Genomic DNA, 24,963 nt, shown 5'->3' with positions numbered 1-24,963 from the left:
ACGGCCGTAAAGGCGAAAACGTTTGTATAAACATATATCGCTATTCCTCAACTCGTAACTTTAAAAGGACTGTCAACCGTTCTAAGTCGATATTGTACTAGATTTCTATTTCCAATTGGTCGTCGTTTGGAGGTTCCGGCAGGTTTCGAGTAAAAAAAACTCGATTTAAAAACCATAAAATAGCGCTGAAGTTGGGAAAGAGATAAACAATGACAGAGCTCAACTAAAACTCACCTCAGTATAATGATAATAATGATGTCGTCTTTATTACAAGCGAGTTTAGGACTAGATAATCAACTTTCTTACAGTTTACTTGTTTGACAATCACATACATCCGTCCCATGGATGGTGGTAAATCTACCCAGGCGGGATTGGAACCCGAATAAAATGTGGTCAAAGCCGTTTGTACGCTATAGAGGTGCCTCTCAGTGTCCACTGTACGGTACGTCAGTTCGGGTACACTCCTGCATAGGGTTTTTATTAATGTTAGTCATGTGGGAATGGCTCGCGGGTGAATGCATTAAGTTTCGGATCGTGCTAAAATCAATTTTAAAAAAACATTGACAAATTAAGCAAATAAAATACTTATGAATAGATTGCTGATATTTCTCCCTCGTCTTGAATGTTATTTTTATGCTAAAAAAATTTCCAATTTAAATCAACAGCATGCAACCAAAAGCTAGCGCCGGAAAAGGCCAATCAGATCCATCGCGAAAATTGGGATTTCTAATCTTGTTCGCATGTGCACTAGCCGAAAATCGTCCTTTGATATGTTCATCCTAGGTGTGAACGATGTGATAATAACATGGTTAGTCTCGAATCGTAGTCGTTCCTTAACCCGATGTAAGAAACTGTACGCAGTTTTATCATGTTTTTAATCAGACGAAATGCAGCATTTGATTGAATCACTACTGATGTTTGCTTATGTTTTTGCTGGGGATGAAAAGGTCGGGTACTCACTTTGCTCTAAGTGCCTTAAGCTTCTATAATTTCCTTACTTATTTCTCAGCTGGAAGTAGTTCGTTAGTTAGCGTGCCATCCTTGTACTGATCAATAGTTTTTTGGAGCAGCACTTGGGTATTTTTTGTGTATTTTAGTATGAGTGTTCTTATCGTCTTTCATTTTATCGACTACTTTGTGTTTGGGTATTTAAAGCTTACGTGATGCACCTTCCCGGGAAAATAGACGAGTTAACGCTACATTAGTTTTGAAAGTAACGTCATGTAAAAACTCAACTTGCGTGAATACACGTTCCTTAGATAGCCCCGCGTCTAATTCCTAACCCTTTGTTTTACTATTCGACCATGCATCGAACCGTGGTTTTACACTTTCGTGTGTGGCTTTGAACCATAACGCGCTTATTTGAACCGTAAGAAACAGCGCATGCACATTTAATTTATTAAAACTAGAACAACAACATTTCACGGTTGCTAATCCCGAAATGGTAAATAAATGAATAAAATTTGTAAGGTTCACCTAATGTATTTTAAAAACAGGAGCCAGGTTTCGTAACCTGGTTACATCTTCAGGTGCATCGATCTTGCATGCATCTCCTTAAATATAAAATCCGATGCGACAGTAAGAACATATACCGCATCGTCGCAATTATGCTGCGAAACCCGGGTCGTGTTTTTAAATGCATTGAGTGAACCTTTAAAAGTTTACCCTTTTGTTTTCCACAGTGGAAAGGTTACACAAAGTTAAATCTGAAACCATCAACTAATCCTAAGTTGCAAAAGAAGGCTCTGTACTTCTTACATTTCTAATTATACTTTGAAAAATTCTCCTTTCGGCAGTTGGTATGCGCATTCATAGATATGTGTTATGGTTTCTTTCTATTACCTAATACTCACGCTAACAGCGTCTTTAATTTAAATAGTTCTAAACTTTCCTCTGTTCGTCCATACAAGATAGTTGCGCACTAAGTGCGTACTTAATTACCTATCTCAGTTCACTTTTCGGTTCTATTGATGTACTTGAAGTGTGATAAAGAATTTTGGTAATTTCTCCGAAATGTTCCATTACTATTTCGAAAATATAAAAAAAAATTGTTAGTACCAATTGAGAGTAAAATATTTTAGAAATATACTTCAATTGGAACATCGCAGAATTATTCGGATAATAAGTTTTTGATGTTGGGAGTTGCAATATTTTCAAGGCATTCTGTGCCGTACTAGTAGTGCCATCTGTCACTAGATTTTTGTATTGGCAAAACAGCTGTGAGAATAAAGCGGAGTCTGCCGTTGATCGTTGAAGTGAATGGACGTTATCTTTCTACCTCCCGATACCAAACCTGCGCCAACGTTTGAGATATTTCTGCCAATTTGATAGAAATGCGCTGTTAGAAGTCGCAGTTATTATCCAATGGAAAACTCGTCTTCGACATATTTTAACTCTGGAACTGTTTTCTCTCTCGGGAGTGGTTGTCAGTGGTAGGTTTTACGTTGACAGGCTGCGTTATCTCTTCGAACGCGGTTGACTGCAAGAAGGAAGTCTGCCCGTGGAAAAGAGAAGCGAGTGAGTTATTTTTTTAACGACCTATTTTATGAGCGCATACTGCTTAACCTGTCCTCGTCAAACTTCTTCCGCCGCCCTTGAAACTTTAAAATTCTCACGATGCTCCTCGGATGTGTCAGAAAAATGGAATTGAAGCGTGCTGTCCTTTGACTTACTAACTATTGATGAATGTGCGGGTAACATCATGCCCCTTACTGACTTCCGTAATCATTGAATTTTTTGGAACTGTATTTTGATCGTATATCACTTTAAAATATAGTGACGCGACATTTAATCCCTACGATGTAAATAGGAATCGTATAATAGTTGCTGTATAATGTTGTGTAATGCAATATATGATTCTAACAGAATCGTTCTTCTTTTCAATGTGAATTACGTATATTTTTTGTAGTTAGGCTGCCATAACGAGAATTTAATAATTTATGAGAGATCTTGGATATACAAAAGAGCCTTCTCGCTGAATCTCTACATTTACACAAATCATCCTCACGTAAAATACAATCCTATTTATGTTGACTTGTAGCGTTTGTAGCGGCGAAAATTAGATAACTTTCTTATACTTATAAAATAAATATTGTGCACGAAATACGCGAGGAAAAGACAAATGGATATCTTGTGGGATACCCGGGAGGTCACGGTACTTTATAACACTGTCATGTTGTAAAGTACCGTGAGCTTATATTCATTTTATATCCTGAAACTGTTCATTTAATTACTCAACTTAATTATTCTTGAACTTATGTATTCAATTTTTAGATCGTGTGGCAACCGTATAGTTGAATATAAACGGTTGAATGAGTTATGAGAATGAACCGAGTATATATAAACAATAGCGCTGTAGGTGGCTGCGCAGTAGCCAAAAACTGAGGCCAACATCGAAACCCTATACTTCGTTATAAGTATAGGGTATATCAGTGTTGGTAAGTAATCGAGTAAAAGTACTTGTAACGGATTACTTGTAACGATTACTTTTGCAGTAATTTTTACTTGTAACGATTACTTTTTACTAAATGTAATTTTAATTTGTAATTTACTCCTTATGGTGAAAGAGGAACCGTTACATTCGTTTTAATCGTTATTTGCTCGTAATCGATGATTACTTTACAGATTTTCCTTGGCCTACAGCTAACTTCGAGACCCTGAGTACCATAATATGCCTGTTTGGTTCAGCCACTTTTATGTGGTGGACCACTTCTGATGGGTACAAAATATGACACCCCTTGTGTTATTACAGTAGTTACAATTGTATGTATCGCTAGTGAAATTGTAATTATCAATTTCTAGGACTCAATTATTCCACTTTTTTCAGCGATGTTCGACAGTTGTCAGGTGTCCTCAAGAGTGGACAATCTTACAAGAAGTAATTATTTACTGTAATTTTACTGGTAACTTTTAAAAATCCGTAATTTGTACTCGTAATTGATTTCTTTTTTTGCGAAGAAACTGTAATTGAGCCCAGTTACTTTTTCTCAGTTCTTTTACCAACGCTGGTTATAATCATGGAAACTGACCTCCCACCCCCGAAATGTAAAAACACAATCACTTTCCTTCATACAATAAAACAAAATATTGAAAATTCATCAGTTTACAAAAGATTTCTTATAAAAATGAAGTTTTTTCGATAATGAAAAGTGTTAAAATTAGTTTAAAACCCTCTACTTATTACCCTATTTTTCAAAAATTTCCCCCTGGTTTTTTGACCCCCCCGAAGAAAATTTCTGGCTACCCCACTGATGTGAAGTACTCATAAATAGATTTTCATTTCGACTCGGTTCCTTTCTTCACGTTTCGTGAGTTCTTAATTTATTGGAAATACATTTTTCATTCGAAATAAAGAAGATTTAAACGAACCATGTCGTCGCAGTCAGCCAATCAGACCCATCTCCTGATTTCGAATTCTGTCACTTCAGCTCGGCATGCATGAACAGGAGCCGATTATCCCTACCCCGTTCATATTTACTCCGAGGTGCTAGGTGCGGTGGGACCTGAATTACGCGGTCCTCTTACCCAGATGGGCCCACGGGATGCGGTGGTGACAGCTCCAAACGATGGCCTGGTGACGCGATCATTTTCGCTGATAGCAGCGTTGAAGGGAACCCTCCCACTTCACCAATTTCTATCACTTGAACGCGCCCTATATTCTCCCATCCTCTCGTAAATCTGAAGTGCATCCGGTAGGACCGCTCGCCATGCAAATGGGGCGTCGCGGAAGATTTTTTTTTCGTCAAATGACGATCGTGAATGTGGATAATATATTGCTTATAATCAGGATAGAAATGAAGACCTTCTATCTTCATGTCGTAGCAAATTATTAGGTACCTATAAGTGTAATAACGAGTTAATTTTGGGCACGGGGTGCTGCTCCGTATGGGAACTACCCGGTATTTAAAATTTGCGTCATCTGTTTGATAGGGTGGCTTGTATATAATTAGGTATTATAAAATATTTACCAATGGTCACAAATGAAAAAACGACTTCGTTTTCTTCCACTAATTTATTTTCACGGTATAAATAAATTAGTGGAAGAAAACGAAGTCGTTTTTTCATTTGTGAACTTTAACTTCCACAAAGTTGAGCCTGACACCATTGAACGTATTTACCAATGGTATCAAGAGAGTTGTGCCATCACCCGAACATCACTGTGTAAAAACCCGCGCCAGTGCGTAAGTGTGGGTTTAAATCAAGTGACTGCACTATGTCTTAAACTTTCAAAACGTTAAGCCTTAGTTAATTACTTATATCCATTCTAATAACGGCAATACATTACCTCTTATATCATTTTCACTTTGAGGTATATCCTTTTAGTCAGGGGCGGATCCAGGATTTCTTTCTGGGGGGCACAAGCAAGACCGTATCCAGGATTTTGTTCTGGGGGGGCACAATGATACCCCGTAATACAAAACGAACGCAATGATAACGGGTCCGTACTAAAAATCCTCCATATTTTTAAGGGTCTGGGGGGGCACGTGCCCCCTCCTCCCCCCCTATATCCGCCTATTCCCTTAGTGAAGTTCTCCCCGTCGAAGCGCAATAAACCTTTCGAAAAGCTAACGACAGTTCATTCTCATAAATAAAAACATCAAGCACAACAAGTAGGGAGTCTTTAAATGCCTCCAGTCAACGTTTCTTTCAACTGTCCAATGTATCGTAAAACAATTTTCATCGATTGAATGGGATTTTAAGGCTGCCGCAATTTGATTCTAATTCTTGCAATTGGTAACTCGTTGCTTGCTAATATCGAGGCAATTTCACAGTGTGGTTTACAACGTTTCGTTAAATGGTCCCTACTCGCAAAAAAATACGGAGTAGGTGCTTGATCATATTTTAGGCAATATCAATTATTGACCCGTCTTCTTCCATATTAACCAAATAGGGTTAGTCATTCAGTAATAATTTTTACTGACTGATTAATATGTGGGTGTGTAAAACCCTATGGGGAAGTGTTCGACTTCTTCCGTAGTAACACTATAGAGTCAGTCATCCAATAACAATTTTTCGGGCTGATTATAATGCTGGCGCGTAACTCTCAATGGAGAAGTGCTGAGGTACTTTTTAATGCCCGCGCCACTATAATAATCAAGTTTGTTTCGTGCTGTCGTTCGAGGACGCATCTTTTTCTCTCGATCCGTCGTATTTTTTCTTTCTTTTTTCCCCTCCTTATAACTTGTTTAAAACTTATCCCATCATCTATACATTTTCAGAACATGCAGAAAATACCGTTTCCCACATTTACCTATTCCTCAAACATGAAAATTTTACCGTAGGTAAAGTATTATGGATAAAAATTTTCATTGTTTAAGTAGTCAATAGTTACAATTCGTCTGCTCTGCATACCCTGAAATAATCAAGATGATATCGTAAGTTATTAACAAGCACCAGTAAAAAAAAAGACCTATCGAGTGAGAATGATGGTCCCTCTCGCTTGGGCCTCCATATAATTGGCGTTTATTACAATATTGTGTTTATTTTCACTAATATTTATGGATGACATGCTTAAAAAAAGTCAATATTTCGATGTCTTATTCAACAATAGTCATAGGTTGCTGCTCGTGGTATTTATACCTTATTGTGGATTCCGCGAATATAATAATCGGAAGCATGAATGAAGACTGGTGTATTTCTACGAGATAAAAAGCCCATTCATCACTCAATCGTAATACATGGGTTGCATACCTCCATCAACCAGGGGCGGATACAGAAAAAACTCAAGGGGGGGGCGCAACATATCTTGAGTTGTCTTTACTTTTATCGTAATAAAAGATCACAGTCAAGTCACAGCCAAAGTATAAGAAAATTTTATTTAAAATGATTGTAAACATGTAAAAGATAATGCCACCTTATGATATGAAAATGTTGCAATTGTGGTTTTGCAATGCTCGGCAATACGGGCGGACCCGCAAGGGGGGGGCGCGCGCCCCCTGCGCCCCCCATCTGTATCCGCCACTGCCATCAACTGGCTTTGTCTGTGGCAGCCGGATGATCTCTGCAGAAGTGTCATGGATGAACGTTCTCCCATGGCTAAATCCTTTTTTTCCTTTTGACTGCTTGGCACTCAAAGACCGGTAAAACAATCGGACTAATGTAAATTGCACATTCAGGGTAGATTTGTTTAATATGCACATTACGGAACGAAAATTGTTGGGGGAATTGCTCCAAAGCCTTTGATTAAAAAAACGACGTAGAGTAGACTCGGACTTGGGGAAGACAAATTTTAAAATTCACAGGGTTCACCCTAGGAAATATTGTCGTTCGACCTCGACATTGATATTGCTTATGAAAACAATAGAATATCACGTGCTGTTTTTGTTTGCTCTATAACTTTTACTGTTTAACTTTCTCCTGGGCCCAAAAAACACACTATGAATTAACTTTGCATGTTTTCCTTGTACATTGGTGCTACAATCGCCCACTTGAACTCTCCGCATGTGACATGAACACGAACATGAAACATCCGCATGAACTCTCAAACTGATGAAATATAACTGCTTCAACCACTTCCAAATTCTAATTGGTGAGAACTCGTTGATTTGTTAGCCGTTCATGGATTACATTGCGGTGGATCTTAGGAGGATGACCTCTTGTTCACCTCTGGACGAATAAAGCTGTTAATGAAGATTCCGTATAGCACACTAACGTAATTGTCACACGTCTTTCGTGGTCGACTTTCTTATTTCAAGTGGTCTTTACCCCCCTTGCTTTTGGGTGTGCCGAAGACCCATAATCCCTTATACCGCAGCAGAAACGTTGGTTTTAAGTCATAAGGTGAGCCTTACATGGAGGGAGATGTGGGTCATGACCTTCCCTGACCTATCGGATGACGCACATTTCGGCCTAGTTCGCGAATGCAATTGTGATGGCACCGCCGAGTGCAGTCGTAAGCCTCGTGTTCCGTCATGCCTTCTTATCCCTGGCTGGGGAATCCCTTCCCTGAGAGAGCGACGGCCTTGCCGGAAAAACCTTTTGGCTTCCCCTAATTTCATTCGACTGAAGCTTTTTTGAAAGTAGGAAAGCCCTATCTTAAATTTAGAAGGTACACAGCGCAATATTCTTCATCGTCCTATAGGAATTTTGAGTTTTCTATCTCAAATTAATGATAGAAAAATATTTTGAAACAAAATATGGATCGACTCAGTATTCCATTATATATTTTTTGTTTTCTCATTGCCGATATAGGTCATTGCCCTTATCTAAGAGATCTTAGGAGATAATTCGCGGTATCCGTAACATTCGCTCACCAGTAAACGACGCAAGCACTTCTACACAAATTATATTTGAACCATTTAAATTCTCATTATTCATCGCTTGTGAATCATCATTAGAATTGCCTCATTTTTAGTATTTTCGTATATATTTTATTCATTGTTAGTATGCATGTTAGTTAGTTTTATCATTCATTAATGCATGAATGGATTTCTCTTATTGATTCACCCCGAATATCCTGATTTTATTTGTCTTCCGCTTTATTTGACTCCGTGATCCTTAGACTTTGGTTTGTGGATGTCACACATTATGGAGGGTCTGCCCCCTTTCCCTGGACCATACGAATTTTTATGATCTCAGGATTAATATTTTAGCGGATTATATTTGATGGCTTCGCTAGTAGCTGAACCAGGAATCCTAGTTTTGGAGAATTTCTGCCAGCGGACAGTATTAGGTCAGCGAGGAAAAATCAATGAAGACGAGAAGAATTTTAGGGTACTCATTAAAGGAGTGGTCATGGGAAATGGGTGAATACCTAAGGAGTGGGTTTATTCAATGGTATCCTCTCTTGGCCTGGGCAATCACTAAAAATCTGAGAATTAATGCATTTATTGTTATATTATGAGCTCCAATATTTTTTCAAGGTCTGGTGATACTGCATTGATCACATTTGGGCTTGTAATGGACAGCAAATTGCCTTTAAAAGGTCTGTTGGCCGTTTTTCAAAGAAAATTTTATAGTGCACGCATTAAAAACATGGTGATAATAAATAAACTGAATTATTTTTCATCCTCCTCAAAATTTCGCATTTTTTATCTCTGGGTTCAGTACATTACGGGTTATGATTATGATTTGAGTAAAAAATAGTGAGTATGAATTTAGTATGCTTAATGAACTTAGCACAAAGTTATGAATTTTGAGTGTTTACTTGAACCCTGAATTGTAAATACTAGGAATATTAAATGATATCTCTTGGAAGGAGACTTTTCCCATCCCTCAAATATATTCTCCACTCTGTATCATCGCGCTGTTCACTCGCTTCCACCTCCAAATTTATATCACTTCTCTAAGGGATGCCTATTCAAAGCCATTCTGTCTGAAAAAAAACGGGTGGAAACACATGTCGTCCAAGTCTATGCTCTCCACTCCAATCTCTCGAAGAGAATACGTCCCACTTACTAGATAAAATCGCTCCTTTGAAGCGGTGCCAACGAAGTTTCAGCAACCTCTTCAGCTTATTAGTTGAAATGCATATTAAAATTTGTGGCTGCCTGTTCCCCTTGGAACACATTCCTTCGTCGTGTTAATTTGAGAACCATACGAAAGCTTCTAGGCTCAAGTCCATGTTCAGGATTCTGTTTCATTGGCAATTGGCTCGGTCTTCTCACGAAAAGTAGGCGGTCCTCTAAGAGTCGCGTTTGTGTGAACGAATAGGATTTGAACACCGTTCGGGTCGCGAAGTCCTCAGATCATTGTAACAGCTGCATTATTATGTTTTATGAAAATCTGCTCAAAACGAGAACTCCACGGTGAAAACGATATAATTTTATTTTCCGTTAAATCGAACCGGTGTCGCTCCAATTCGTGCAAAGTTCAGTTTCAGTTAAGTCAAGTTCAGTGACTTCAGTTATTAAGGGGACGCATACCCCCTCAACCGGTCGTTTCTTGCAACTAATTGCTCAAGTAAAAAAGTTGGTGGTTTCCATCGATACTCTGTGAAATTGGCTGAAATTTTTGAATGAATAACTTAAACTTAGTTTTTCCGCAGATTTTTTTGTTAAATCACGACCAGGGTTTCGACGCATAATGCCATCTTCTGGTGAGGAATACATTGGCGCCAGTTTATTCCTCACCAGAAGATGATGTTAACCGTCGAACTTAATACAAAAAAATCTGTAGAAGACAAAATGTAAGAGGGGATCGGGTTGGTGTGGTGTCTAGAGTGTTGGCTTCATACCCTGTCGGCTCGGGTTCAAATACCGGCGATGGCTGAGAACTCTCGGAGATTGCCCGATCCCTGCTTGAATGCTGTATGGAGGACATTTCAAGCGCAACATTCCGTCCGTCGGATGGGACGTTAAGCTGTGGTCCCCATGGCGCCTTTCGTTAAGAGTAGGCTAATACCGACGCCGGGTTTCTCTCCACCCTTCCTTGCCTACCCTTCCCTGTTGGCTCAAATGACCTAAGCTGTCGGTCGCCTCCTCCAAATACCATTCCAACAAAATTTAAGTTATTCATTGAAAAAATACTCGTTTAAAATTGATGCTGTTATCTTGAAATATTCAGGGGCAGTGGCGTAACTAGGAATGTGCTTTTGGGGGGGATGGAGGTGCCTTGGGGGAGGTCCACCCCCTAGGCAACGGGGGGGGGATCGGGGAAAATGTTTTAATAACGACTCATCTCAATGACTCAAATGACTTACTGCCATGATATTGATAAATGATCTTTAACTTGAAGCAGATGCAGTTATTAAGTGCCAAAACAAAACTATAATTTAATTTTTTTATTTTTCTGAGTATTTGTGTGGGGATCTTTTCCTCATCCCCCCATAGTTACGCCACTGTTCAGGGGTGCGTAAAGTAGATCGTATCCCTGATTTCCAATTTTGAAAATTTAACTAAAATATTGCATCAGATCAAATTTTTATGTTTGAGTTACATGAAAATGTTTAAAAAAGGTGCACTCGATATATTCTGAAAATTTCAAATGTTAGCGCAAGATTTAAATGAGTGAATACGTCACGAAAAAAAAAAACAAATTCCACAGCTAAGCGTTTCCACCCCATTACCTTCCGAGAAGACAACGGCGCAGATACAGGGGATCCCAGTCTAGGTCATGGAAAATGATTAGAATTCTTTTCTTTAATTGCTGCTCTTTGATTGCACCTGCGGTTAACTTATTAAAGTTCCACTGCTGAATAGTCCGCGGCTGTTTACCAAGATCTATTTCTAACATATTACCTCCTTGAATTGAAATGTTATATATTCTAATAGTGTAAACATTCCTTTGTATAGAATTGAATAAGATTCCGATACGTAATCTGAAGACGTAAGAATGTATGCTTTCAATTTCTTAAAATCAGCATTGCATTATATATGCGGTTATTTACCATTTTGGTACAAAAAATGTATTGATTATCTTTTCCAAAATTTGTGTTCGGACCAACTGAACTTTTGAATTAGCGGTGTTCAACGGGAAGTTAAATGGAGAGTTAAGAATATTTTTCTCGCCGATCTGAAACGTAGTCACAAATTTACTTCGGGGGGGATGCCGGCACTGGCCTTGCGCGGCCCCGTTTGGCAACGCAACATTAAAGGAGGTTATTGACATTCACAAATATCAATATTTTCATAGACTATGGATCATACAAAAATTTTAAATAAATAAAGAAGTTTTTCTATCGATTTTATTTTTTCTTTCGGGGTAAACTGTAGGACTAGATAATGTTTAAATATTTTCGTTATTATGCAACAAAATATGCGTTCTAAAAATACGCAAAAGCCATTTTATTAATTTACATTATTTTTTGCAATCTATTGTGGAAGATGAATGTTGTAGACGTAGTGCTTTTCCCTAGGTTGAGTTACAAAGTTCATCAAGTTGACAAATTTAATGGTGCGCGGAGTAATTTATTGCTCTCGCGTGTCTACATTTTTGAATTTTTCATAAAACAGAAAATTAATTAGAATTGAGAATAAAATTTTCTTTAAAATGACGTATTATTCATTATTATGGCATGCACTGAAGTCCATATATAAAATGGAAAGTACAGCGGCACATCATTTTGACGCCGACAGTAACATAGGAATAGTTGAGAAGAGACGGTACATAAATTTGATAATCACACAAATTTATATATAGTTAAAAGAAAGCACTAGCCAATACGTCGCATATTGTATATATCTAAGGTTATGGCTCATACGTGGCATGTCGCATTGAAATTGGCTCGATTGAATGCAGTCATAAAGATTGCGATTACAGTTGATTAGCGATTGCGAAGGAAAAAAACACACAAAAACAAAACAAAAACTCTATCCGATATTTTTTTAATTTACAGCTTTACTGATGGAAAACTTTAAGTTTTAATTACTGAGAACACCTTTTGACATCGATATGGATGGCGATAATCACCATCACGATCTTTTTCTTCCCCTCGCCGCGTATTTTATTTCTCTCCGGATATTGAGAATCATCGATTCTTTTGTCATTTCCCTTCTTTAAATTAAGACAGTTTTCTTTCTTTTTTATCATTACGATGAAGCACGCTTCAATTTTTCCTTTTTAAAAATTCAATGTTTTTACCTTTTGACAAAATTCCGATGGGAAGAATTGATTTTCTCCTGAGTTACTGTGTCATGGGTACAAAGATTCACAACGCTCATACACCCAGTAATTATTTTTCATCAAAAGGAGTATGGATAGGATTAAGTTACTTCGGAATGTCCTTACATTTATTTGAGTTTCTTGCTATGCATTTACGCGATATCACGCTTTCATTAAGAGAAACTAGAACATGATACTTCTACCGATTATTTGCAGATTATCAGGATCTCCGTTACCCTCGGACGGATTGTTAGAAAAGGGAAAGAAAAACTGAAGCCAAAGTTACGCTCGAAAATTCGCGTTTTTTTACAGCTCCCAGTAGGGGCGCAGCTAGGCATTAAGGCTGGGGGGGGGGGGGGGGGGTTTAGGTGCCACTAATACCGGTGTGTGTGGGGGTATGGAATACCCTCCAGGATAAGCGGTAGGTGCGAGATTATTAAATTGCGGAATTTTAAGATAAATGGTTCCCAATTAACCCATAGGGGTTAATGTAATTGTAGGAATTGAATCATTTTCCCTGTGTTTTGCTAGAACATTTAATATGGTTTTCTCATTAATAATGAAAGACACTTTGTTTTTCCACAAGTTTATAAAAATTTCTATTTATTACCGGTTCCGTTTATTACACTATTATCAAATATTATTTGATAATGGAGGTATTTGATACTGATGTAACAGCCGAAACCGGTAATAAAATAGAAATATTTATAAACTTGTGGAAGAAAAAAAGTGTCTTTCATTATTAATATAGAGCCCTTCCACCACGTACGTGCTTCAAGTTTCGATTTGATATGGGTTTCTCTCCATCTTTCCTTGCCTTGCCTTCAATTTGTGACAGATTAATGAACTTTTGAGCCGTTGCTTCCTTTGATGAAGGAAAAAATTAGGATTGGAATGAAGTATCGTGCTAGTTCCTGGTTCCTAACATGCTTCAGTATTGTTCAAAAGTCTGGTTATTATCAATTATCTGAAGAATTACCCTGTACCATAACATAAAACTTATGGAAATATGTTGTTGCATTTATTAGAGGATAAGAATCTTTGACTGATCAGTTCTTAAAAAGCTAAATAATGTTAGACCTAGACTAGGTTAAATGGATCATCATTTATAACTTCTCTGGGGTGCTGTGTTGTCTGCTGTCTACGAGTGATAGGCAGGTTAATCATGAGTTCACCACAATGGATTTGGAAAAGTTTTGAGTGCCAGGGTACCTATCAAAGTCCTTCCCCCTACCAACTGTTAAATTTACCAATCTCAATTTAGTGGAGCAGTCTATCAGTTTTAAGAAATTTCTATTGAGGCTATATATTGGAGTAATCCTCACATTTACCTTTTATGCTAAGAAAATTTTAGAAATGAAAAACTAAAAATTGGCCTAACTCTTCCTATTGCTCACACTATATAGTCGAAAAATTTTATAATTCTTGATTTTTTAAAATCACCTGGCTTCTCTCCAACTCTGAAGTTATTGTCCTCCATTACAATGTTGCATTACCATTTTCATTCCAGATGCTCAACCTACTGCAGCAGAGAGGGAGACATTCCTGGAGGCACAGGCCGTCCTGGAGAGGTCAGAGTCAATACTGGAGGAAATTCAGGGATACAAAGGTGCTGGAAAGGAGATAAGAGAGGCGATTTCATCACCGACAGATGATGCGAGGCGGAAAGCGTGGGCTGCTGTCATCCCACTAGTTAAAAAGCTGCGCAGGTATGAATGATAATATTACCTAATATCTTATTCCATTATTGGCCACTTCTTTGGCAATGGCAATCTCCAATACGTTTGGAATTTCATACATCAATCTATGGTTGTCAAACTGTAGCATGTATGTGTTTTAAAAGATATTATCTGCAGATCTAAAAATTTGCCTTCATTTGCAATTTCCCATGTGCCAATGATATAATAATTGCAGGAATATGATGCAGATAACAATGATGAGTAATCTTCCTAATTATTTTCCTAATTAGAAGGACCATCATACTGAAAGAAAGAATTTTTACTTCTTGATTATTAACTTAAGTCCTAAAAAATCATGATTCTAAGATGTGTATTGAAGAATTTCAAGTAAGTTCATTGACATTTGTATCAATTTCCTAAAATCTCTACAGGTGCTATGAATTTTCAATGCAGCTGGAGACTGTAGTTCCTAAAATACTTGCCAGGTTATGCGCTGGACCTCACTCTCCATCTCACAACCTTGAAACACAACAGGCTCTCGTGAAACAGTTGGCTCAGGTAAGTTACCTCACTTCAGAATTTGCTCATCATGAAGATGCTGTATAGGCATGACCTTAAATTTTACTGATTCAAATCAATTGATTGTTTGAGGCGTAACTTGGTGAAAGCGATTCATAATTAACATTGAAAAGAAGAACTTTGTGCTTTCACATTAATATTTATTCACGACCATGGTTTCAACATTAGACGTCTTCATCACCTGATGAACACACCTGATGATGATGAAATTTGATGAACACACCTGATGATGACGTCTAACGTTGAAACCATAGTCGTGAATAAATATTAATGTGAAAGCACAAAGTTCTTCTTCTCAATGTTGATGATTCAAATCATTTTAACTAAAGGACACATTTTGATTCGTGTGAATTACATAATTCAGTTACTTATGATCTTCTGCAATAAATATCATATAAATAAAAAATAACTTATTTAGTTACATCATAATTATAATTTTGTTAACTGAAGAATAGGATCATGACCAACTATTACTGATGATGAGGAGCATTAATTTTTCTATTTTCTTTGCAGGTTCTTGAATTTGTGCTGAAATTTGATGAGCACAAAATGCGTACTCCAGCCATCCAAAATGATTTCAGCTACTACCGTAGAACCATTAGTCGGCGCAGAATGTCATCAAGGGAAGGTATTGACATGCATTAAATTTCCTCATGTTTCTTTAACTTATTGACAGCAGTTTTTTTAGGTCCTCTAATTCTACTGGATTTGGCGTTTTTATCATAGAAGTAGGATTAAGTAATAACAGGTGCTAATTAACTCTTGGTGGGCAGATTTTGATGGTCTATCGAAAATAATTTGCCCAATATTCCTCTTTTTGAAAATATTTCCTATCATTTCTTGCAGAGAAAAGCTTTTATCATATCTTTTAATATTGCATTGCAATTCTTTGCTGATATCAATTTGGATTGCGGAAAAGACATGATCCATATCATCACCACGTATATATTCTAATCATATTCAATGGAAGTGGATGTTATCAAATAATTTGTGATAGTTAATTCAATTTTTATGTGCATCTTCATGTGCACAATGACAGATTTAACCTCAAGATAACTAATCATAGAGAATGCACAGTGTCTCTGCTCTATCTATTTATCATTTATGTATATAATTTATTATTTCTAGTTGATGAGTACAGAGAAGATGCAGATGACTATGATGCAGCGATAGATGGATCTGACCATCATGGAATAATTAAGGCAGAAGACACAGTGACAAACGAATTAGCGAATCGAATGTCCTTGTTCTACGCACATGCCACACCAATGCTCAAGGTCCTCAGTGAGGCCACTACTAGGTTTGTGGCAGAGGTGAGTATCTACAACATCACTAAAAATTGTGTACTTAAATCCTATTACCTGTCCCTGACTTCTGGAATACAAGGTAGATAGAGGTATTTAAGCCACTACGACGAAAAGCAACTTCTGGCATCATGAATTTCAACTCAGAACATAATAGTTAGCTCCATGAGGACAAAAGGTTCTACATAATGATTTTGATGGGAAATTATTCAGATGACACTAGAAAAGTATGAGAGATGTGGGATACTTAATCATGCATTTCAGACTTGAAGAAGGCTTATTAGGATGTACTCGATAATTGTTATTCAATGTCCTGTGACAGGCATGGGAAAGGAAAGAAAATTTTAACTCTGCAGATACACGACAATGCACATTTGAAATGTTTTTGGGAGAATATGATTTGAAATGGTATACATTTAGTAGGTGCAGGGAGATTAATTTGGGTTTTGGAGAGGGTACACTTAAGACTACATATGTCTCACAAAAATTTTGGGGTTTTGAACATCTCCAATGCACTCAATCTACATTCACTTTTTCAACGACAATGTGCCCTTCCCAATCATGCTTGACACAAGATAATAAATTTTTTAAAGTGATAATATGTACTTGATAAAAAGTACGCTGCTTGAGGTTCAAGCTAAACCTAAATACACACAGTGTTCTTGGCTGCAGTGAATTTCCCAAAATGCACACCAAATGAAAAAACATCCTATCCAAGTCCTTTATTTACATGAGTGAATTTCTCCCAAAATCCACTGGCTAACCCATCAACCCAAGACTCCACCTTATTCTCATTTACTTTAACATTTTTTCCTTCTCAACTCCTCATATCTTCCCCACAGACCACCTTCCATAATCTTTTTATATGAGAGTCATATCCTATTTCGGCATTTCAACAAGAGATGATATAGCCACCGAAAACCTAAGTCATCCATAAATGACTGTTTTGTTCACTCAAGTTTCCATAATTTTAAAAATTGTTTGAATTTTAAACATTACCACTTTTAGTTACTGCAGTAAACAAAGCCCATTTTCTATTCAGCTGGAATATTGAAAGTTAAAAATTTATCATTCCAATAGATTTCTTGTAATTTTCACTCCATATACTATACCGCGTAGTCGCTAAAAAGCTCTATCTTGAGGTCAGGAATTTCACTTGAATATCTCACCGACACGCACATGGGATTTGCCTGAGATTTTATGCAAAATTCCCAGAAAAGGGTGGCTTTCATTGAAGACTCAAAAATATTTCATTGGAATTCTTTTAGTTTTACTCACTTGCCACCAAAATTTATCATGGAATGAGGTTTTCCTAAGCACTCCACTCACAATCCCATTTGAATAATTACATACCTTTTGTAGCAGAGACTAGGAGAAAAAGTAAGGAAGTGTCCACTGCTGTTTAATGATTAACTTAGTACATACTTCTCGGATTCCACTTCATTAACAGACAACCTGCCCAAAATATTTTAACATGATTTTGTTTCCTCCACTTTTATCTCTCAAGCATGAATGAAAAAAATGAAATAAAGTAAAATAATAAAATGAAACAAAGAAATACATACATGGACTAAAAGTTGTTGACTTTTGGTTCAACTCCTTCTTATTTTTGGTTAATTAGTATTAATTAAAGTTATTAAAGGTTAACTACATTATTTCTCTCTCAAACCAAGTTTCTCCAGACTGAAGATGTCTTTTGGGTGAACGGCACTTCAAAAATATAAGCAAGTCATAATGGACCACACAAGTTTTAATAATTTAAAATTTCTTCACCAAATATCATTACATTTATGAATACTGAATACTTTCAATGGTTAACGATGGAAGTAATAAATAATTAATCTTTATTGGCATCATATTTCTTTCAGAATGCTGACATCCCCATTGAAAATACAACTGAAACCCTTGGAACAATGGCAAAAGTCTGCTTGCGAATGCTCGAAAGTCCGTAAGTACACTAATTACTAGCAGCTTTCACGTATTGAATGGAAAATCGTCTCCCCACAATGTGGATTCTGTTTACGAAGTTTAAAAATCAATGCTACCAAGTTTTGTAAGTCATGATATGAAGCTTGGTTTTCTCTAGTATCTTTGGATAACCCATTAATGTGTGTCAAAAATGGAAGGAGTATGTAAATGTACTTATATAAGTGAACTTTTACCTGGTGAACTAAGTCAATTTATAGGCGTATCCATATGATGGTTGGTATAATGTCCTATTTACATTTTAAACGGTGTGCAAAGATGGGTGGCGGCAAGAGAAAGTCTTTGGAAAATTTCATCTAATAATTTGGTTGCTTGGAAAAAAATTACCCAAGTGACAATTGAATGCCTAAGAAAGGTTTAAAAAACTTGCAAGAACCATGGACCAATGATTACATCGGGAAGAAATACCCACTAATTAAGAGATGGTAACCTCAGCAATTGCATTTTGCCACTAGCCATTCAAGCCACACCACCACCATCAATAACAACAATAAAAACTACTGCACCCTACCGCTAGCCATTCAAAACTATGGTGTCGTGGATTTTTCTAAACATATTAAACTTTAAAGCTCTGGCTGCAGTATTTAATACATATTATCCTATTTTTATAAAATTTCTGGATTTAAGAGGTTGATACCAGTCCACAACTTTAATTAGATGAGATGTATTCAGAGGTTAGGTGTCCCTTGGCCAGTTGTCTCTTGAGGGGATGCAGTATCATAGCCAGGAATTTCATTCGGGGTCGTTTCGTTCGGTCCAAAACCTGAGGTGAAAATTTTTTTAAAAACAGGGTACTAAGTAGAGGGTTTTTAACTTATTTTAACCCTTTTAATGATCGAAAAAACTTCGTTTTTCTAAGAAATCTTTTGTAAATTCATCAATTCTCAACATTTTGTTTTCTATGATGTAGGAGAGTAATTGTGTTTTTACATTTTGGGCTTGGGGGTTGCAGACCCCCTGGGCTCCCTGAGGGGATGTAACATGGGCAGTCACCACATGGAGAAAAAATGTCATGGGGAACTGAAAACCCCCCACGTTAGCTATATGCCTGATCTGAATGCCTCACATTTATGGTGACTAAAATTAGTGAATTACTATCATAAATAAAGATACTTTACATTTTCAACCTTTCCTTTACAGGAATTTGCTGGCCCAGTTTGAAAGAGAAGAGACGCAACTCTTTGTTCTGAGGGTTATGGTTGGTCTGGTGATTCTCTATGATCATGTTCACCCTCAAGGAGCATTCGTGAAGGCATCCAATGTAGACGTGAGTTTCACTCAGTCATCATCAACTATTGATCATTAATATTTAGATTAATTTGTTTTCACTGATTTCATCATTTTTTCAGGTCAAAGGATGTGTAAAGCTTCTTAAAGATCAACCCCCAGCCAGGTCAGAAGGACTCCTCAATGCTCTCAGGTGAATTGCCAATCAAAACTCTATCAATACTCCAAAAACTATGTCCTGATGTGACAGCCACTGGGTCGTTTTATTTTAACATTATTGAGAAAAACCCTTCAGGATTTTTAGAAGCCCTATGTGGTGTTAAGAGAATTGGACTATATTTGGTACGTTATAATCCCACATTTAACAGAGTGTAATACCACAATGCAACAATAGAGCTCTGTAGATTCGGTAGATTAACATTGGGGCAGAGTACATAAGTATAAAGAATGGGAATTTTAGGGTAGTATAATTATTCAACAATATTTCACGACATAAAATCAATAGCAAAAGCATTTTTTTATAATTCTAACATAAATAACCACCAAAAAATTTTTTTGTAAAGGCCACTAAAGACAAAATAGAGTGGTGGAAACAAAAGCAATCATTTTTTTGTGACTTATTAAGAAGGTTTGAAATTACAAAATTCTACATTACGAAGTGCCAATTTTGTGGTCCCGGTGACTTCTTATAATCGAGAGTTTAACGTAGCAACAGGACACAGCCATTTGGCAGGGGGGGGTGGTTGAGCAGTCATCATTAGTTGTCTATTTCAAGATGAGTGTATCGATGAGACATCAGAGCTCAACTAACTCCTCGGTCTACTTTCAATTGCAAGTCAGTATGACTAAAGTGCCTCCACCCAGGGGCCTATGGTAGCCTGGTTGTTAGCAGACAAAAACAAGGGTATAACAAAAACTAGACTCCAAAATTCTATTAATAGGGTGGTTTCCTATTATTTTTTTATTGCCTAAATCGAAAGATTATTACTTCTGGATTACGTATTTCATGCTTTTAGATTTTTAAATTTTGATATCTATTTTTCACGATTAAATGAAAAGTGAAAATTTTCAAGCGCACGAAAACGAGTCGGTTAAGTATGAATGATGGGAAAACTCCGTGTGACGTCGTTCTGGTTCCCACTGCCGCAAGTGAGGTGACCTTGGGGCGAGGCTTTGAGCACTGATACGACGCAGGATGCTAGCAGGTAGCAGAGTACCCGGCTAGCTGGTAGCGCTGGGCTTAAATAATGATTATTAATACCTTATCAAATGAAGAAAACTTTCCGACCTTAGCCAGTTTTAATAGGTGATTATTAAGACATGTTTCCCTGATCTCTGTGCCTCTAATGCATTGTTAATCGCAGACGATGTAAAACTCCTATCTTCTCGTATAGAAACTAGGTCCCTGTGACGTCACGTGGAGTGGCATCGCATGGGTGCCAATCTGGCCTTTTTCAAATGCTGTTAAAATTGATCAATGCCATTCGTCTAAACCGGTATTTCTAAAACCAAATAATTTGTATATTATGAATACACTAATGGTGGGTAACGAATCGCAATAATTTCATTTCGTTTTCTTTGATGAAGGAAACTACCCTATTGAATATTAGACACAGGACACTCATTTTAGGATTTTAGCAAAGCATTGTTATACTAATTTCAATTTGTTCTCTCTAGGCCCCAACCATATGATGAAAGAAAGGCTTTGGTGTTCCAATAGCCTTTGACCTATATTGATTTCTCTTAGTGAAACACCCAATGCCATGTAGGCCAAATTATAGGATTGAGACAAATGGCAGTCACCTGTTGATGTAACATAGCTCCAAAGTACATGAGGAATTGATGCTTGAAATCCTATCTACACCAGCTATTAGGGTGGACTTCAAGAAGTTGGAGTTACTGAAATACATTCGAGTAAGATTGGTACTCTTTCTCTATGGCAACAATCTTAATTGAAAGAGCCACTGACAACTAGAGCTTCACTGGCAGGAGTAATTCTCAATTTGGGAGAATTCTGAATTGCTCCTTATCGAGCCGTATGTAGAGAGAGATAGAGCAAAGGATAGGAGCTAGATGATTGGTTGTCTAGTGATGGTATCTCATGAAAAAAATTGTTGGAATGGATGTAGGAAACCCTGCCTAATATGTCTTCCCTGGGTAAATGGAGGAGAATGATATGAGCTTTGTAAACTCATCAGATGGGATATAGGACTTAAGGGCAGGTGTTATTAAAGACAGTAAAAACAGAAAAAAATCTCAAGGTCTCAATCATGGTGAATATTTGCATTTATTCTATAGTCAGTTGAACACAAGAAATAACGAAAGAAGGTGGAAAGAAAGAGAATGGCAATGAATGTAGGAGCATGGACTTTAGGCCAAAAATGATGAAGATAGCTATACCATTTTTCTGAACTGATGGCGGCTGACCTTGAGCGTGCTCGAAACCCACCCACTCTTCCAGCCAATCACAGGAGTGCGATAGTAGAAAGTGTGGAGGAGCCCGCAGTCTCTCTCCGAACTCCGTGCAGTGCAGATCGCCCTCCAGCTAGTAGTGTTGCCAAATCAAATCGCTCAGCGTTCGTCCGAGAATCTTCCGCCGCCCCCGAAAGTACCGTTATTCTCAAGGCTGGCAACGCCGGTCGGCCGGATGGAGGGGAGCGGAGGGGAAATGGGAAGGGGATGGAGGGGAAGGGAGAGGTGGAAGGGGCAGCACTTCTTATTGGCTACTTGCTATTTTCCACCCAGCCGCCATCAGTTCGGAAAAATGGTGTAGAAAATAGCAATCAAGAAATGAGGAATAGATGTGCTAAAACTGTTGAGATGAGATGGAAGGAAGGAGAACTACTAAAATAATGAATACAGAGTATTTCCAGTAAAAGGTACAAGGTCTAAATCATGCAAGCCATCATCAGGGTGAAATATTTATAACAGCACTGTTAGCAGTTTCAGGCAGATTAGAAAAGAGAGGGTAATAATTCCCTATTTTTCACATGTTGCCTAACAGTGTGAGTGAGTAACTACAGCTGTAGTCACTAGTGATCTTTTAATGGTTTCACTTTGCCTGTTAAACACTTAAGATCATAAGAGACTAAAATTAGCAACAAGGATTGCAAAGCTGCTGCTATTTAATAACAATCTACGGATGCAGCAGTGTGCCAAATCCTGTACCAAGAAGATAGCTTGTCTGTCTAGCACATCATTAGTTTGGAAGGTCACAAGGTACCACTGAAGTGTCCAAATACCTACACATTTCAGCACGTACTGAGACTATAGCATTGAAATTAATTAATATTATCTCTAGACTACATTATCGCTTCTGTGGGTAAAATTTTAGGGAAGTACAATGAAAATGCACCAGCTTCTAAAATTGGTGTCATTTCCTTGCAAAACTGAATTTTAATATCGTCCCACCAAGTTAATGCCAATAATTATGTCTTGTCATTATTAGCTGGAATTCTAAATTTATTATTTCATTTTTTCCTAGGTATACAACTAAGCATCTGAATGAAGAAGGAACACCAAGGAATATAAAAAACCTTCTTGCTGCTTGAAGTTCACCATCAATGTGAAGTTTTGTATAATAAACAAAAAACTGATGTCAAGTTCAACCACAATGGTGTAATTATAAGTTTCTTGCCAAATGTGTTATCATCACTTCCTGTTCTCTAAAAGAAGTCATATTTTTAGAGGATTAAACGGAGAACTATATGTTTTATGTGTGTGAAATGAAGCAGGAAATTTAACTGCTGACTGTGTGACTATTACTGTTGATGAAGCAGGCCAAAGCACCTAAATTGGTACAAGATTGGAAGAAAGATAGTGGAAATTTGTAAGGATGAAATGTTCCCACTGCCAAATTTCATGCAAGTTAAATTGCATTTAAAAGGAAAAGAACAAAAGAAACATTGTTTTTTCAATTTTTAAACTGTCATTGAGTGGGAAGTCTCTCTTAATTTCTTTTTTTTTACAAAATGCCAGTGATAGTAGGGAAGTTTTGATAATTTTTCGATGTTTGTGTGTTTGCCAATATTTTTTTTTCATCAAAGACCTATAAAATTAATATCCTTAGATAAAAAGCTATTGAGTATTTTGTTGAAATTTTAATTGACATGGTTAAAGCATTTTTTGTAAATATTTCTAAAAGGCTTAAGAAATGGCTGTATGTATCCCCATAAAAAAATATCATGATCCATTGTGATGGCAGCAAGGCGTTGGAAAAAATGTTGTTCATGTTGAAAGCCGATTTCTCGTAATTGAGGTGCACTGATATTTCATATTATCTGAATGAGTTAAGAGCATTTTTCCTGTTGATCACCTCAATAAGCCATCCTCATGAATATTGGTTCTACCTCGGTCTTTTCATCCGCCTTTGCGGAGTGTGCCCTCTATGGTTTTTGTAAACCTACAGTCATTACTACATCTTGTAGATAAAAAAATGAAGAATTTTACTGTTTACAGTTTTTTACCGCTATACAATGCTGCCAGTTTTATTCACTCATACATATATTGAGAAAAATATTGCATATTATTACTCTCTCAGTAACTCCGCTTATATTAAGAAGAATGTGTAAGCAAATATTTTTTTGATGAAGGTCCTGGTGAAATTAGTCACTCTGCTTGTACACATGTCAGTGTGGTTAGAAAGGAATATTTAAGTGTGAAGGTCCACTTGAATATGCATTGTGGTATAGTGTTATGTATATTGCTGATGACAGGGTCGATGAAGTCTTCTTTGTCCCTTGTGATGTTGTACATTTTGCTTTTTAAGGATGGAAAAACATGCTAGTAATAATCTGGTTATTGTAGTCATACTTTTTGTGTGGAGTCCAGCTTTGTGTGCGTGTTAATTTATTTGTGTCTAGTTCATTGTTAGCAGCCTTGTTGTCATAATGTTCAAACAATTTTATGCCTTTCTTTGGAACATGAAAAAAATATTTGTGATTATAAAAAAAAAGTTTCATGGTTTTGATGCATGAAATGAATTCAGTTCGTATTGTGTCCATGTAATGTATTTTATAAAACTCAGCCATCAATATGCCTTGACTAAATATCATTGTAAAATGGCAAAAGTGAAGAATGTAAGTGCCAATGCTTGTTGTTAAAACAACCATTTTTACGAATTGAATTGCCATTTATAATGCCCTCTGCATTGTTGCTAGAGTTGTAGACAGCCTGGGGAAAGCATTTGCCATTACTTAAAGTCCCTTGTATGCCATATCAGCCATGTGAAAATTTAGTTTTCCATGGTAAAATTTTCTTGCTACAAAGTATGAGATTATGAATTCTTACTGTTGTAGACAAATAATCTGCAAATGAAATATTGATAAAATTGCTGTATTACCCATTCATTTCATACACGTTAACCCATGTGTTACGTATTCCATGCAAACACTACAGCAGTGACGTCATGGCAAAATTAGCAGTGCCGGAACGAACTTTCCTTAACTTTTTTTAGAAGTGAAATATTACTCTGTGTTTTTTATTGCAAGTTATTATTTAAATTTTATTATATTTTTTGTTCTAGTTACAAATGTATATATAAGAAATTTTGGAGCAGCAAAATTGATAAAAGTGTTATTTGAGTATTATGTCTTTTGCTAACCAGTGCCGGAATGGTGTTCCGGCACCATAACACCACTGCACTACAA

The 24,963-nt window shown here is 37.0% G+C and overlaps 1 protein-coding gene across 5 annotated transcripts in view; it reads left to right on the top strand.

Moving 5' to 3' along the window:
- LOC124164048 (CYFIP-related Rac1 interactor B) overlaps window positions 1-24,714 on the top strand; it is a 211,033-nt gene extending 186,319 nt beyond the window's left edge. For all 5 annotated transcript variants that reach the window (XM_046541217.1, XM_046541214.1, XM_046541215.1 and 2 more), the window contains 8 exons: window positions 14,051-14,249; window positions 14,651-14,777; window positions 15,312-15,426; window positions 15,927-16,111; window positions 17,971-18,050; window positions 19,229-19,355; window positions 19,438-19,508; window positions 22,800-24,714. In XM_046541217.1, the coding sequence (XP_046397173.1) occupies window positions 14,051-14,249; window positions 14,651-14,777; window positions 15,312-15,426; window positions 15,927-16,111; window positions 17,971-18,050; window positions 19,229-19,355; window positions 19,438-19,508; window positions 22,800-22,866 (971 nt within the window). In that variant the 3' untranslated portion in view covers window positions 22,867-24,714. The remainder of the gene's footprint in view (window positions 1-14,050; window positions 14,250-14,650; window positions 14,778-15,311; window positions 15,427-15,926; window positions 16,112-17,970; window positions 18,051-19,228; window positions 19,356-19,437; window positions 19,509-22,799) is intronic.
- Window positions 24,715-24,963: the final 249 nt, after the last annotated feature.

This window comes from Ischnura elegans, chromosome 8, assembly GCF_921293095.1.
Source record: "Ischnura elegans chromosome 8, ioIscEleg1.1, whole genome shotgun sequence".
In the NCBI taxonomy this organism is placed as follows: domain Eukaryota; kingdom Metazoa; phylum Arthropoda; class Insecta; order Odonata; family Coenagrionidae; genus Ischnura; species Ischnura elegans.
This window is presented reverse-complemented; position numbering and strand designations above follow the sequence as displayed.